The 13440-nt window shown below is 37.9% G+C and overlaps 1 protein-coding gene across 1 annotated transcript in view; it reads left to right on the top strand.

Moving 5' to 3' along the window:
- Positions 1-13440, top strand: part of pcxb (pyruvate carboxylase b) — a 357875-nt gene that overhangs the window by 108984 nt on the left and 235451 nt on the right. Inside the window, exon 9 of the mRNA XM_022678445.2 lies at positions 5040-5202. Coding sequence (XP_022534166.2) covers positions 5040-5202 — 163 coding nt within the window. The remainder of the gene's footprint in view (positions 1-5039; positions 5203-13440) is intronic.

Genomic DNA, 13440 nt, shown 5'->3' with positions numbered 1-13440 from the left:
TTTCTCTCCACATCATTTCAAAGGGTGATGTCGATCAGCACAGGCATCTGTGAGCTAATGTGTCAAAACCAAATCGCTGCGCTTTTCTCCGAGCGTGCTGTGATGCTACTCGGTAATGCTACATCAGCAGCAGTTTGAAAAGAGGTGGTGATTGGCTTCACATATGTTGGAGGAGGCATGTGTTAGTCTTCACTCTCCTTGTGTTGAGGCATCACTAGCGATGGGGAATATACACATTATATTAAATAGAAATCGCCAGTAGAAAGTTGAATCCAAGTAGAAATTGAAGTGCATTTCTTTGTAGTTCCCAGAAACCAGTAAAACCTACTCTGAAGGCCTAGAACCACCATGAGGGTCATGTGCTAGGTAGACCTTTATTAGAACTAGTGTAGTGTATTCGCTCTGAGAATTGAAACCGTATATAGAATTCTAGGAAGACTAAAAAATGACATTAATCTTGCATACTGTTTTCATCAGAGTGGCCATGGGCTGTCTCAAGTGTAGCAAGAGGAGAAGAGACATCAGAGGATGATGCAGGCTGAATGTTAGCTGAATGTTAGATGTGAGTTTTAGTGCTTCAGCGACTGTATTGCATTTAACTATTTACAAATTTTAACAAAGTCCTACAAATGGTAGGTAACTGTTGTCCTGTGAATAATTCATTGCTGTGCAAAATGTGAAAATGTTAATTTGGACACTATATTACGCTGTAAAAGCGCAGCTCATTTTAGGGCTGATGTGGATGCAGATTTTCATTAAAACCAAAGAAGGAGCACACCTCATATAACTAATCAACTGTTAAAAGACTTACAGCCACTGATTAAACCAGGGGAATCAGGGGTTGCTCCCGCTTGATTGCAGAGGAAGCCTGCAGCCACACTGGCCCTTTGTGGATAAGATTGATGACCCTTACTGTAACACAGGGTACAAGGCATATAAGCATATAAACCAGAGGTCACTAATAGGCGGACCGTGGTCCGGGTCTAGACCCAAACGTTGTCCAATGCGGACCCAAATCTACTGAGAAGGATTTAATTGCACACGTGCTTTGTGGTGCAGTAAACTCACAGACCAATCACGTGTGGGGTAAGATCACCAAATGCTCTTCAGTCAATCAGATCTGTGCAGACGCGGTAAGGAAAAAAATAAATAAATAAACACACCGCTCCTCACGTGGGATCCAACCAGTGTTGTCAGGGTCGCGGCCCCACTGCTCCGGCTGTTGAATTGGGACGCAGCCGTGAAAAAATGCCTTTATAAGGAGATAGGGAGCCCGAGAACTGGTGGAAAAACGAGAAGGGCGAAAACTAAAGTCACGCTGAGCGCAACAGAGAGACTGGGGAGGAATGTAAACAAAATCTGGCCAGAGAGGCATTTTTATTATTAGTATTATATATTTTTTCATCATTCAGTTCAAACAACCTTACAGGAAATAGCATTGAATCATAACACAAGTTAAAAATCGGCCCGGACCTTGGCCTGTCGAAATTTTCTGTAACTGGACCAGACTGAATTTTAATTATATACCCCTGATATAAACTGTTGACCTCTACTATGGTACATACTGTTTAACTATAAAGAACAAGAACAGGCAACCCTGTGAGTAAAATAACAGCACACATCCAATAACCAATATATTTATCAGATCATTTTATTTATAGAGTATAGGGTATTATATGGATGCAGTTCCACTTTCTCTCTGTTTGGATACTGCTTGATGTTTGCAGTGTATTAAGGTTTTGGATCAGTGTCTAACTTATGATTAGAGATTATGCTGAAGAATTCTGAAATAGCCCTCCTTCTTTTTAATATTCCATCCACTTTGTCTGTGTAATTAATTAATTAGGAAATGTCTTTACACCTCAAAGCACACCTCCAGTCAGTGTGGCCAAACAATTTATCTCAAGCTTTGTTTTACCTGATTGTTGTGGAGGTGAACTTTCCTCCAGAACACTTTTGTTTCTGTGTGTTCAGCTACAAATTTACTCAAGCTTGGTGTCAAGGTATCAATTTTGGAGTAGGCACTTATTGGATTCTTGGCTGGCAGTCTTGGTATTGTTGGCATGTTCTTCACCACTATCAAATCCCAGTCCTCTCAGCTGTGGATGACAGTTTGGGTCTTCTTCTATGCCATGGCAAAGTTTCTGTATCTCCCGTTTTTGTTTTTCTAGAATTGGCTTCAAATACATTTTTTTTTTGTTTTGAGTAAATGCATAATCGTCCTGCTCAGATCTGAATTCCTTAGATTTTCCCATTGCACTCTATGGATCTGTCAAATGAATGCTGCCAAGCAAACTCATTGAATTTGTGGCACAGAAAAAAAGTACAAGTCAGTAATAAGGTTAGCATGTCTCAAATGCATAGCTTGTATAGTTTATACACATATAGTAAAACTATTGTATAGTTTAGACCACAGGTGCTAGAAGTAAAATACAGCTCTGGAAAATAAGATTCAAATTAAAATATTTTCATTTAGAGCATTTATTTGCGGAAAATAAGAAATGGCTAAAATAACAAGAATGATGCAGCGTTTTTTTAAAGCTTTTTAGACCAAGTTAATATTCCTAAAAATCAATATTTGTTGTATTTTATCACAGTTTTCATGCATCATGGCATGTTCTCCTTCACTAGTCTTACACACTGCTTTTGGATAACTTTATTCCTTTACTCCTGGTACAAAAACAGTTCAGCTTGGTTTGATGGCTTTTGATCATTCATCTCCCTCTTGATTATATTCCAGAGGTTTTCAGTATAGTAAAATTAAAGAAACTCATAATTTTTAAGTGGTCTCTTATTTTTTTCCAGAGCTGTATGTCTTAAAGGTGAACTTTTAAAATTTTCACTGGTAGGTCTGTAGAGGACAAATAAGTGATAGAAATCATATGCATGCAAAGTACAGAACGAGGCTGATGTCCAACAAAAAGTTATTAGAAGATCAACACTATGGCCCTTATCGTACACTCTGCGCAAGGCGCATCACAATGCTTGTTGCTATCTTACACCCCGTCAACAGTCTATTTTCACGCTTTGCGCCTATGCCGTTAAAATAGCTTCGGAGATTAGGTCAGAGCACACCCACCTCTTAAAGGGAATGACAAATTGGCACACTGATATTTTTTTTTTTTTCATGTTACGTCTAAATCACAACCATGATTAATTAAGAGAACTAGTACATGCCTTTTGCACGTTTTGTGATTTTTGCACGCTCAGGATACCAAACACACCCTAAATCGTGCTGTACAATCTGCAATTGACCAGTGCACTATAGATCACTAAAATAGGGCCCTAAATGGACAATTTTAGAGTTTATCATAACGGTCTCCACTCTCCAGAGACGGCTTCCTATTAGATTCTGGTGCATTGCTTTGAGGGTTTGATTGCAATTCCTTCCCATTTCCCCTTGTCTGAAATGATGGTGCTCAATCCAGTAGTATATAGGAAATCTGGAACAAAACCTTCCTTAGGGAGAGTTACACCAACAAAAGCAGAATAAACTCATTTTTTTATTACTCTGGCTTTAAGAAGAAACAATAAGTGAGCAGATGTTCTAATGCTTTTGTCCACATACTGTATGTGCTGTGCTGTACTTATTCTGCCCCATAAAAAGAACAGTTCAGAGAAATCATTTAAAGCTTTATACTGCCATAACTTTGATGTTCATGGAAACTTTTAGACATGATTTATTATTTATAAAATTGGAGGCACAGCTTTTCCACGTTAGCAAACAGTCAAAACACCATCATGCGGAGGCACAAAGGTACAGATATTTATATCTTAATTGCAAGTCTAAGGCAAATGGCAATTTAGCAGAAATATGCTGGCCGAGTCATTATCTCTCCTGCTGGCTTTTTAAGTGTAAAGTCATACTGGCAGCCAAGCCACTGTACGTCTTTCTTACATTTAAAAATATGCAGCGTGTTGCATTTTTAATCTCTTCATCTCTTTTTTTCTTTCCCTTTCTCTCTCTCTCTCATTCACAGGCTGTCTTATATACACACACACACACACTCACACTCACGTACTCGCTCTTTCCCATGGGCTAGAGCTTTAAGTGCTTCATCGACTTGGTTAAAACTCTTTGTCAGGGAATTACCATAACTGTCAATTGAATTAGCTGATTTCACTCGTGTGTTCCAACTGTTATGCGGAAGCTATTTTCCTAAGATAGTATTTCCACAAATGAGTTGCATTCGCGCCAAGAGTATTTGGTCTGTTTGGCCTACGAGCTATTTGATCTAATTTCGAATGACTTTATGGACTAATCAAGCCTGAAATGACTTAATTGGATGAATTATCAGAGGATAAATTTTGCTAGGACAAATTTAAAGCCCGTGTTAATTGAGCCGCTGCTTTATTCTTTTCTGATTAATTCTGCAGTGTCTCCACAGAACTAGATGATAGTTCACTCAAGCCATTATCTGCTGATGTATTATGGAGCTAACTGCAAAACTGCAAGTCTTTCATTAAAAAAAGAAGACAGGAATGAGAAAGCAGCTAACAATGCTTTTTATCATTAACAATTTTTTATCTGTAATATTCAAGCAACAGTGCAAAGGTTTGATGTAATAATGTAGCTTTATACACATTTTTACATACACATTTTTAGTTGTGTAATAGTAATTACTGGTCCTGGGTTTATTTCCCTAGTTGTTCTGTAATTTAACATACTGTGCTCGATATTGTGCTCTTATTTAATTGTTTAATTGTTAGACTGCAAATGAGGACTAGTAAGCTTTATATTGAAACAGGAACACCAAGATCATATCATTAAAAGTATCATTGTGTCATATTAACATCATATTAATACAGCTAGGGTGTTCATCATTTGACACTTTATTTTTCTTATGATAATCTAAACTCCTTGCAAATGTTCCAATATCTCTTTTTTTTTTGCTTAGTTCTGCTCATTATATGTATATTTAATTTCTCGGTTCAGGACCAACTTTGCTCCATTGTTCTGATAATAAGATGAAAGGATGATTCTTGACTCTCTACATTTAAATAACCTTGACCCTTTACCCCCACCCTCTGTCTCACAGTGTGGATCTGGTCCATGCTCAGCTGCGCGTGTGTGAGGGCCGGAGTCTTCCTGAGCTCGGCCTTAAGCAAGACAAGATCAGAATTAATGGCTGTGCCATCCAGTGCCGAGTCACCACGGAGGATCCCGCCCGTGGCTTCCAGCCAGACACCGGCCGTTTAGAGGTATGTCTGTTTCAGAGTCAATCAGGCACAGTTTTAATATCGCTGTATTAAATCCTTACCTAATATACGAATTCTTCACTTAATGTATTACTACATTTTTGTGCAATTGTGGAAAAAGTTGCAGGATGTTGCACATACACTGATAAATCATTCAAGCAGGGTTTGTACAGTCATGAAAAACCTGGAAAAGTCTTGGACTTTATAAAGATAGCTATGTCCAGGCCTGGATAAGTTTTGGAAAAATAGAAATAGACAGAAAGTTTTGAAAAAGTCATCAGTTTAAGGACAGAGAAACTCTATTTTGAGCTAAAACAAATACATCAGCTCAGAGGTTAGCTCTGTAATTTAGCCCTAAACAATGGATCTCTCAGTATCTGACACACATTTTATTATTAAAATTATTAAAATTTTTATCAGATTCATTTTAGGCCTGCTATAATCAGTTTTAATTATAGTTTTAGTTGATTATTGGTTTTATTGTCCATGTCTGCACTGATGTTTTAAATATCGTATGGTCATGAAAATTTGCCCTGAGGTCTTGGAAAAGTCATGAAAAAATCATGGAAATGTATTGGTCAAGGGCATTTATTCAAACCATGCAAACCATTTTATCTTACCTCATTTTTTGTAGTTTATTGTTGTAGAGTCTTGTTTGAAAATGTAATTCACATGATAACTAACCTGCAGAAACAGTCCATTTTAATAAATTACTTGTTTCATAATTTTGCAAAAACAATGACATACATACATACATACATACATACATACATATATACTCAATTACATTGAAGAACAGAGCTCATAATCATAAAAGTACAGTAACAAAAGAAAAGTGACTACAGTCTTTCATCTACAGGCTTGAAATTACAGTTTTAGCCTTCTGTTGTCTGAAACATAGAGATTGGAAATACTAGGTTAAGCATCATAACTTGTCTCCATTTCCCCTAACTAGGGAACTTGCAGGCATAAAAAATATATCTGGAACAGAGAAGTGAATCTTATGATTCAATGTTATATAAATGGGATTGTAGAGGTGTAGAAGGCCAGAAAGTGAGAGATATTGAGGCCTAAATAGAGAATGATGAAAGAAGGGATGTGATTAATTGTTTCAATTCATGACATTTTATAAAATTCTGTCACCATGATCCGGAATATTGCTGAATCCAATCTGAGATTCTGCTGCTTGCATCAGCAGTCGGAGTCTGAGAGAGGGGTGAGTTGGCGGCATTTCTTCCCCACATCTCTCATCTCTACTAGTGTGATGTTGGTCAGAAAATGGTGATGTTTCCTCTGAGTGGCATCAGTGGCAGTTTGAAAACATACGTTGGTATTGGGTAATTGCCCTTCCAAATTGCTTAGAGAATTAAACATATTTGTAAAAAAAAAATCTGTTGAATCGGTGGCAATAATGTTGTGTAAACCAGTATTAGATCCCATTACTGTTTCAGCAGCAGCTCAGAAGATGGCTTTAGCACTTCTAGCACTGTGTCATCTGATCTGTACCCTTTTGGAACCTGAAATATTCCAACATGAATATCTTGAGCTTGACGTGATCTGCTTCTTACTGCAGCCTGGGTCTTGTCTTTGTGGTGTAGCCAAGTGTCTGTCGGTTTCACAGTATCTCCTGCCTTACCATATGTCCTCTTTTTCCCGGAGCACTGGAGGACTCTGCTCTCTCTCTCTCTCTCTCTCTCTCTCTCTCTCTCTCTCTCTCTCTCTCTCTCTCTCTCTCTTTCTCCTCTTTCTCTTTTAGCATATCTCCCCCTCACACTCATAGATGCACACCCACCCCAAGGCTAAATCACTTTATTTGAATAAACCACTGAGCAGTCAGGATTGCTAGACAGTGTTTTTGAAGTGTGCTCTCGCCAAGTTGAGAGAGCCAGGGACGGCTAAAGCGGGGACAACTGGCCATCTGCATAGCTGTGACTGATGGACCTTACAGCAATGCGTTCCTGTATGTTAGCAAGACAACCATACGGCATCATTTTCATTCCCATCAACCACCGCTATTTGAAAACACGCTTTTCTTCTGACAGCCCACCTACGTTTCTGCTGTTGATGGATGGCATGCAGTTTCCACTGGAACTTGGGGTGACTCTTTGTCTCTGTGCTACTTTCATTGTCTTCCATTAGTTCAAGTTTAGTTTTGTTTCTATGTAACACTGTTAAATTATTCCATTTTTTTTTTTTTGTAAATTAGCAGAATTTGTAATTCAGATTTTTGCTGGATCCCACACTGAGATGCCCTGGCCCCCAGATATAAATAAAACACACTCTTAAGGTTACAGCTGGATGTGCACTTTAGGTCAATGTGTGCTCACCCATGGACACCCATGTTTTGTCATGGAGAATATATTATTTATATGTCACACCATTAGTGTTGCACAGGTTCAGCTCTCCTACAACACTCTCTCTGTCTTTATAGGTCTCAGGATTGAGGATTGTGGGAGTGCAATGAATATCACAGCAGTACATTGGCGTTGTGGTGCATTCTGGTCATTTTGTGTCTATTGCATCTCTTATTGCATAACAGATTGATGATTCATTAGAAAATATACAATTATGCATGGAAATAAGGCACTAAAAAGCACCCTAGAATATAAGGCACATTTTCAGGTCTATTTTCATACACAAGGCACACCGGATTATAAGGCGCATTATGCGACACTAGTGAGAAACAGGGGTGTTGCCATGTTTTCCTTTTAATTCAGCAGTAAAGCTAAGCTACAGTAAGTAAGCAAAACTGTAATTCCTGAAAAAAAAAAAAAAAAAAACTTTTCTTTTAAAGTTAAACAAGCGCTAGATGTTACTATACACAGATTTCTCTCCTGAAAACCTCCATAGAAGAGTTCCATATTTCCACTAAGGCTGGGTGCAGCAGCATTAGCATTAGCAGCTAACTGCTAGTTAATGCAGCTCAATATCACTGCAATAAAGAAGCCTGTAAGTTCTGGTAAGACAGGGCGATATTAGCTTGCAGGGTTAGCAGGGCGTTAGCAGCAGGCTACAGGCCGACAATACTCACCTCTGAATGGCAAAAGAGCTAGCGCTTAGTGAGGTTAGCTGCTAATGCTAATGCTGCTCCAGCAGTGCTAGTCAGGGTTAGTAGCAGGCTACAGGCTGATATACTCAACTCTGAAATGCTAAAGATTTAGCACTTAGCATGGTTAGCCGTTGCTGGAGAAACTTCACTGAAACTCCTGTATTATGCTGCATTTCAACAGAGTGAATTTACTGCTCCTTATAACCTGACTGGTAGAATGCATACATAAAATGCACCAGATTATAAGGTACACTGGTGATTTTTGGGAAAATTAAAGGATTTTAGGTGTGCGAAAAATACAGTACTAAGGGAAGTGGTGGATTACCACCTAATATTATAGCTCAGTGTTAACTCAAAACCTTCTAATCCTATAGTACAGTTTAATCCTATAGCTCTCTATAATCTAAACAACTGTATAATCCCATAGCACCACGTAAACCCAGTACACGATGTCATCTAAACAAGCACACTGCCTAATCCCATAGTGCAGTCTTATTAGTACAGTAGGACTGTTTTATCAAACGCATAATCCCAAAACCCAAATAAAACCAATCAAACCAACACCAGCTAATCTTATAGCACTGTATAAATAGAATACTGTCTAATACTGTCTAATCACCACACTCTTTATTCCTATTCCAACTAATCCCATAGTACCACATCATAATCTCACAGCACTGGGTTCTCCAAACCTATATCCCCTAATCCCAGCTCACCATTTAATCCAACACGTTAATATCAGTATGGTAATCTAATTGCATAATACTGGCTAATATCAAAGCCTAATCTCATTGAACAATACTCTAATGATATTATAAAGCTGTCTAACCTTAAAATATTATATTCTCACAGTACCATCTAAACTATGGGGCGGTGTATCTGCAGGCTTTTAATCTAGCCGTGCAGAAGCATATGTGATCAATATATTGAAGATTGACCAACTGATTAAACAAGTAATCTAATTGCAGAGCACGATCAAATCTAACACACTACCTAATCCCAAATAGAACTGTCAAAACCAACACACCATCTTCTCACATCTTCTGTCTAAACCCAATACACCCACTAATCCCATAGAACCGTTTAAATTCTTTATTTGATTCCACTGTATAATCTAGTTTCATAATACTGACTAATCCCAGAACATAATCTAATCCCATACCATTTAGTTCCATAATACCATCTAATCCTACACCATTGTCTAAACCACATAATCCCTTATCCATAGCACGGTGTAAAGCTAGCTCAGTCTAATCCCATAGCACCATCTAAACCCAACACACCCTTTTAATCCCATAGCACTGTTTAGGCTCAGTAGAGATTAATCTGATTTCACCATCTTAATTCATAGCACCAGGGCACCAGTCTGATCACTATTCGATTTCTCTATTGATAGGGATCTATTTTTTTGTTTTTCTGATTTACTGCTCCTCCTTCTCTTCCACATCCATCTCTTCCTCAGAACACGTTTGGTTCTGCATAAAAAAAAAAAAAACTCAAACGCATCATCGATTATCTCTCTCTCTGTTTCTCTTTCTCTCTCCATCTTTCTCTCTTTCTCTTTCCGACCCTCCTTATTCCCCCTCGCGTTCCTCCGACCCATCTTTGCTTATCTGTGAGCTTCTCTCGCTGTTGTTCCCCAGTGGCATCAATAATGGTTCATTCTAAATGAGTATCTGATCAGAGGGTCTCGGAGGGGGCTCTAATTTCTCTTCAGTGAATGAACAGGAGGGTAATAAACCCGCTTCAGTTTCATCAGCAAATCCGACACACCAGAAAGCATTGGCTTCTCCGTGTTATCTGCAGAGATAATCTTAAGTCTGTTGGCTTGTGCACATTCGTAATATTGTTCTCGTCAAGATAATGATATGCTAATAGCTAGTGGAAGCTAATGAGTCCCACCTTGACCCGTGCTAATTAATCTAATCTAATTTAACACTAATGCGGATTTGATCGTGCGTGATTTCATTCACAGTCGCCGGAATTCTTTTTTCCTCTGCTTAAACAATTAGTCCTCTCGCTGTCCTCCGGTCCAAAATGGCTAATTTGTCCCTCTGTTCCCCACTGACCTCCGACATCACCTCAGCGCTTCCTCATCCTCCATCACTTGCTCTTCTTCCTCCTCCGCCACCCTTCTTTAGTTTCTCTTTGCACAGATAAGAGAGAGAAGTGCTGCCTGTTTAAAAAAAAGAAAAAGTGTGGATTGTAAATAGACACATAAGCCAGCCATGAAATGTGTATATCTTAAAAAAACATGGCTGAAAAATGCATGACCAAACAGAATAAATCATGCTGCGGATGAATAAATCATGACTCTGAGTGAACTCAGGAGGTCAGAGAGATGGGGAGGGGGGGCGCAGCATAGAGAGAGATAGATAGAAAGTTAGAGTGGATGGATTAGGAGATGAGGGCATGGGAAGTGGAAGAGAGAAAGGGAAGAAGAGAGAGGGAGTCGAAGACAAGAAAATGGGGCGTGGAAAGAAAGCAGGGATTTTAAGTTCATGTAATATTAAGTACAGTGAACTTAACATATCCAAAAGTAGTGTGTAAGACTGGTGGAGGAGAACATGCCAAGATGCATGAAAACTGTGATTAAAAACAGGGTTATTCCACCAAATATTGATTTCTGAACTCTTAAAACTTTATGAATATGAACTTGTTTTCTTTGCATTATTTGAGGTCTGAAAGCTCTGCATCTTTTTTGTTATTTCAGCAATTTATTATTTTCTCCAAATAAATGCTTTAAATTATTATTTTTTTTTTTTTGAACTTGGGAGAAATGTTGTCAGTTGTTTATAGCATAAAACAACAATGTTCGTTTTACTCAGACATATATCTATACATTGCAAAATCAGAGAAACTGATTCAGAAACTCAAATGGTCTCTTAATTGTTTGTATGTATATTTAAAATAATATTTTCCTGAACTTATATACAAATTACAAAATTAATTGGTTTTAAAAAGAATTACATAGTTAATATAATTTCCGCCAACTTAACCAGAGTACAAAATAATATGATCATATATTATTTCTTTTTTATATCAGTTTCTTTGCATAAAAATGCTTCACCGTAAAGAATAAATCCTGCTGCGGATGAATAAATCATGACTTTGACTGATCTCAGGAGGTCATGGGGCAGATGAGTGTGGAGCACAAAAAGATAAAAAGAAGTTAGAGTGCATTGGATAGGAGACGAGGTCATGGAAAGTGAAAGAGAGAAAGTGAAGAAGAGAGAGGGAGAGTTGTAGAGAGGGGGTGGGACCATGAGGGAATGAGGGAGGAGAGAAGAGCAGTAGATGAAAGAGTGAGAGAATGAGTGTGAGATAGACAGAGCAAAGTTGGAGTGGAGGGAGTAGGAGACGAGAGAGTAGGAATGACGGAGGCGAGAGGAGAAAGAGATGAATAAGAGGGAGAGTGATTGAATGCAGAACTGAAAGAAAGAGAGATATTAGAGTGAATTAATTAATGGATGAGAGAAAAATGAGCCATAAAAAGATGAATAAAGTGAGTGAGGCACTAGTGAGAGGAGCAGGAGATGAGAAGTGAGAGATTGAGAGAAAGTAGATGGAGTAGGAGATGAGAGAAATGAGTTAAAAAGAAAGGAGCAGGAAATGAAGGAGAGAGGGAGAGGTGTAGAAGGCCAGACAGACAGATATTGAGGCCTGAAAAGAGAATGATGAAAGAAGGGAAGTTAAAAATGAGATGGACAGAGGCTTTGTTACAATGGCGTTTTAGGGCCGCTCTAAAAAAAAAAATCTAAATTGTTGTCTTTAAGAAAAAACTTGTAATATTGTGAGAAAAAAGACGGTATGGCATTTTGAGAATAAATTCGTAATTTTTCGAGAATAAACTTATATAATAATAATAATAATAATAATAATAATAATAATATAATATTTAGAGAAAAAAGTCATACAGTATGGCATTTTTAGAATAAACCCATAATATTAAAAGAAAAAAAGAACTCAAGAATATTCAGAGAAAAAGACATACTGTATGGCATTTCGAGAATACAGTTGTATTATTTAAAGAAAAAAAGACATGGTATGGCATTTTGAGAATAAAGTTGTAATTTTTCAAGAATAAATTCATAATATTTTGAGAAAAAAGACATACAGTATGGCATTTCAAGAATAAAGTCGTAATCTTTTAAGAAGAAACTCTTAACTTTTAGAGAAAAAAAGATGTACGGTGTGGCATCTTGAGAATAAAGTCTAATATTAATATTTTAAGAATAAAGATGTAATATTAAATAAAGTCGTAAATCTTTTAGTATTACAACTTTATACTCAAAATATTATGACTTCATTCTTAAAATGCCATACCGTACATCTTTTTCTCAAAGTCAACTGGTTTTATTTTTTATTTTTATTTTTTTGTGTCCCTAAAGTGCTGTCGTATTATTTTGAGCCTCTATTGTTGAAGAAAAAAAAGCTGTGCAAAAAGGGTGTGTGTGTGTGTGTGTGTGTGTGTGTGTGTGTGTGCGCGTGTGTGCGTGTGTGTGTGTGCCTGTGTGTGCGAGAGCGGGCACTGAGGTTATTACCGCACTGTGTTTTAGTGAGAGAGGTGATGGATGGAGAGACGAGGATGAGTGTGGTGCATTAATACAGACAGGAGGTGGAGGGGGTGTGGTGTGTCTGAGGGGCGGGTCAGGGTACAGTATGCAGACAGGCTGCTTTATGTTCTCTGGGTAAGGAGAGATGGAGGGATGGCTGTTGGATGGATGGATAGCAGGGAATAGAGCGACAGATGCAGACAGTGATGTATTAGGGACATGCTGATGGATAGATCAATAGATAGGAACGCTGTGAACTGCAGCCTTTATGTGATGCACACACACACACACACACACACACACACACACACACACAGTATAATGTGATAAGATCTACTGCTCCATCTTTCATATATATATATATTTTTTTTTCATTACTATGTCCTTACATTGTTTCCTGTTTCTCTCTCTCACTATCTTTCTTTCTTTCTTTCTCCTTTTCCTTTGTTTCTTTCATCATCTCTCTTCATCCATATTCTCCCTTTTTCCTTTTCTAACACTTATTCTTCTTTACTCCTTCTCTTCTCTTTTTTCTGTCCTTCTCACTTTTTCTCCTTTTCACAGTTTCTTCCTTTCTCTCTCTTTCTCTCTTTACCCCTTTTTTCTTATTTTCTCCCTCTGTCTCTTTCTCACTTT

Source organism: Astyanax mexicanus, chromosome 8 (genome assembly GCF_023375975.1).
Source record: "Astyanax mexicanus isolate ESR-SI-001 chromosome 8, AstMex3_surface, whole genome shotgun sequence".
In the NCBI taxonomy this organism is placed as follows: Eukaryota; Metazoa; Chordata; class Actinopteri; order Characiformes; family Acestrorhamphidae; genus Astyanax; species Astyanax mexicanus.
Note: the sequence above shows the minus strand (reverse complement) of the source record. Positions and strands in the feature narration are given on the sequence as shown.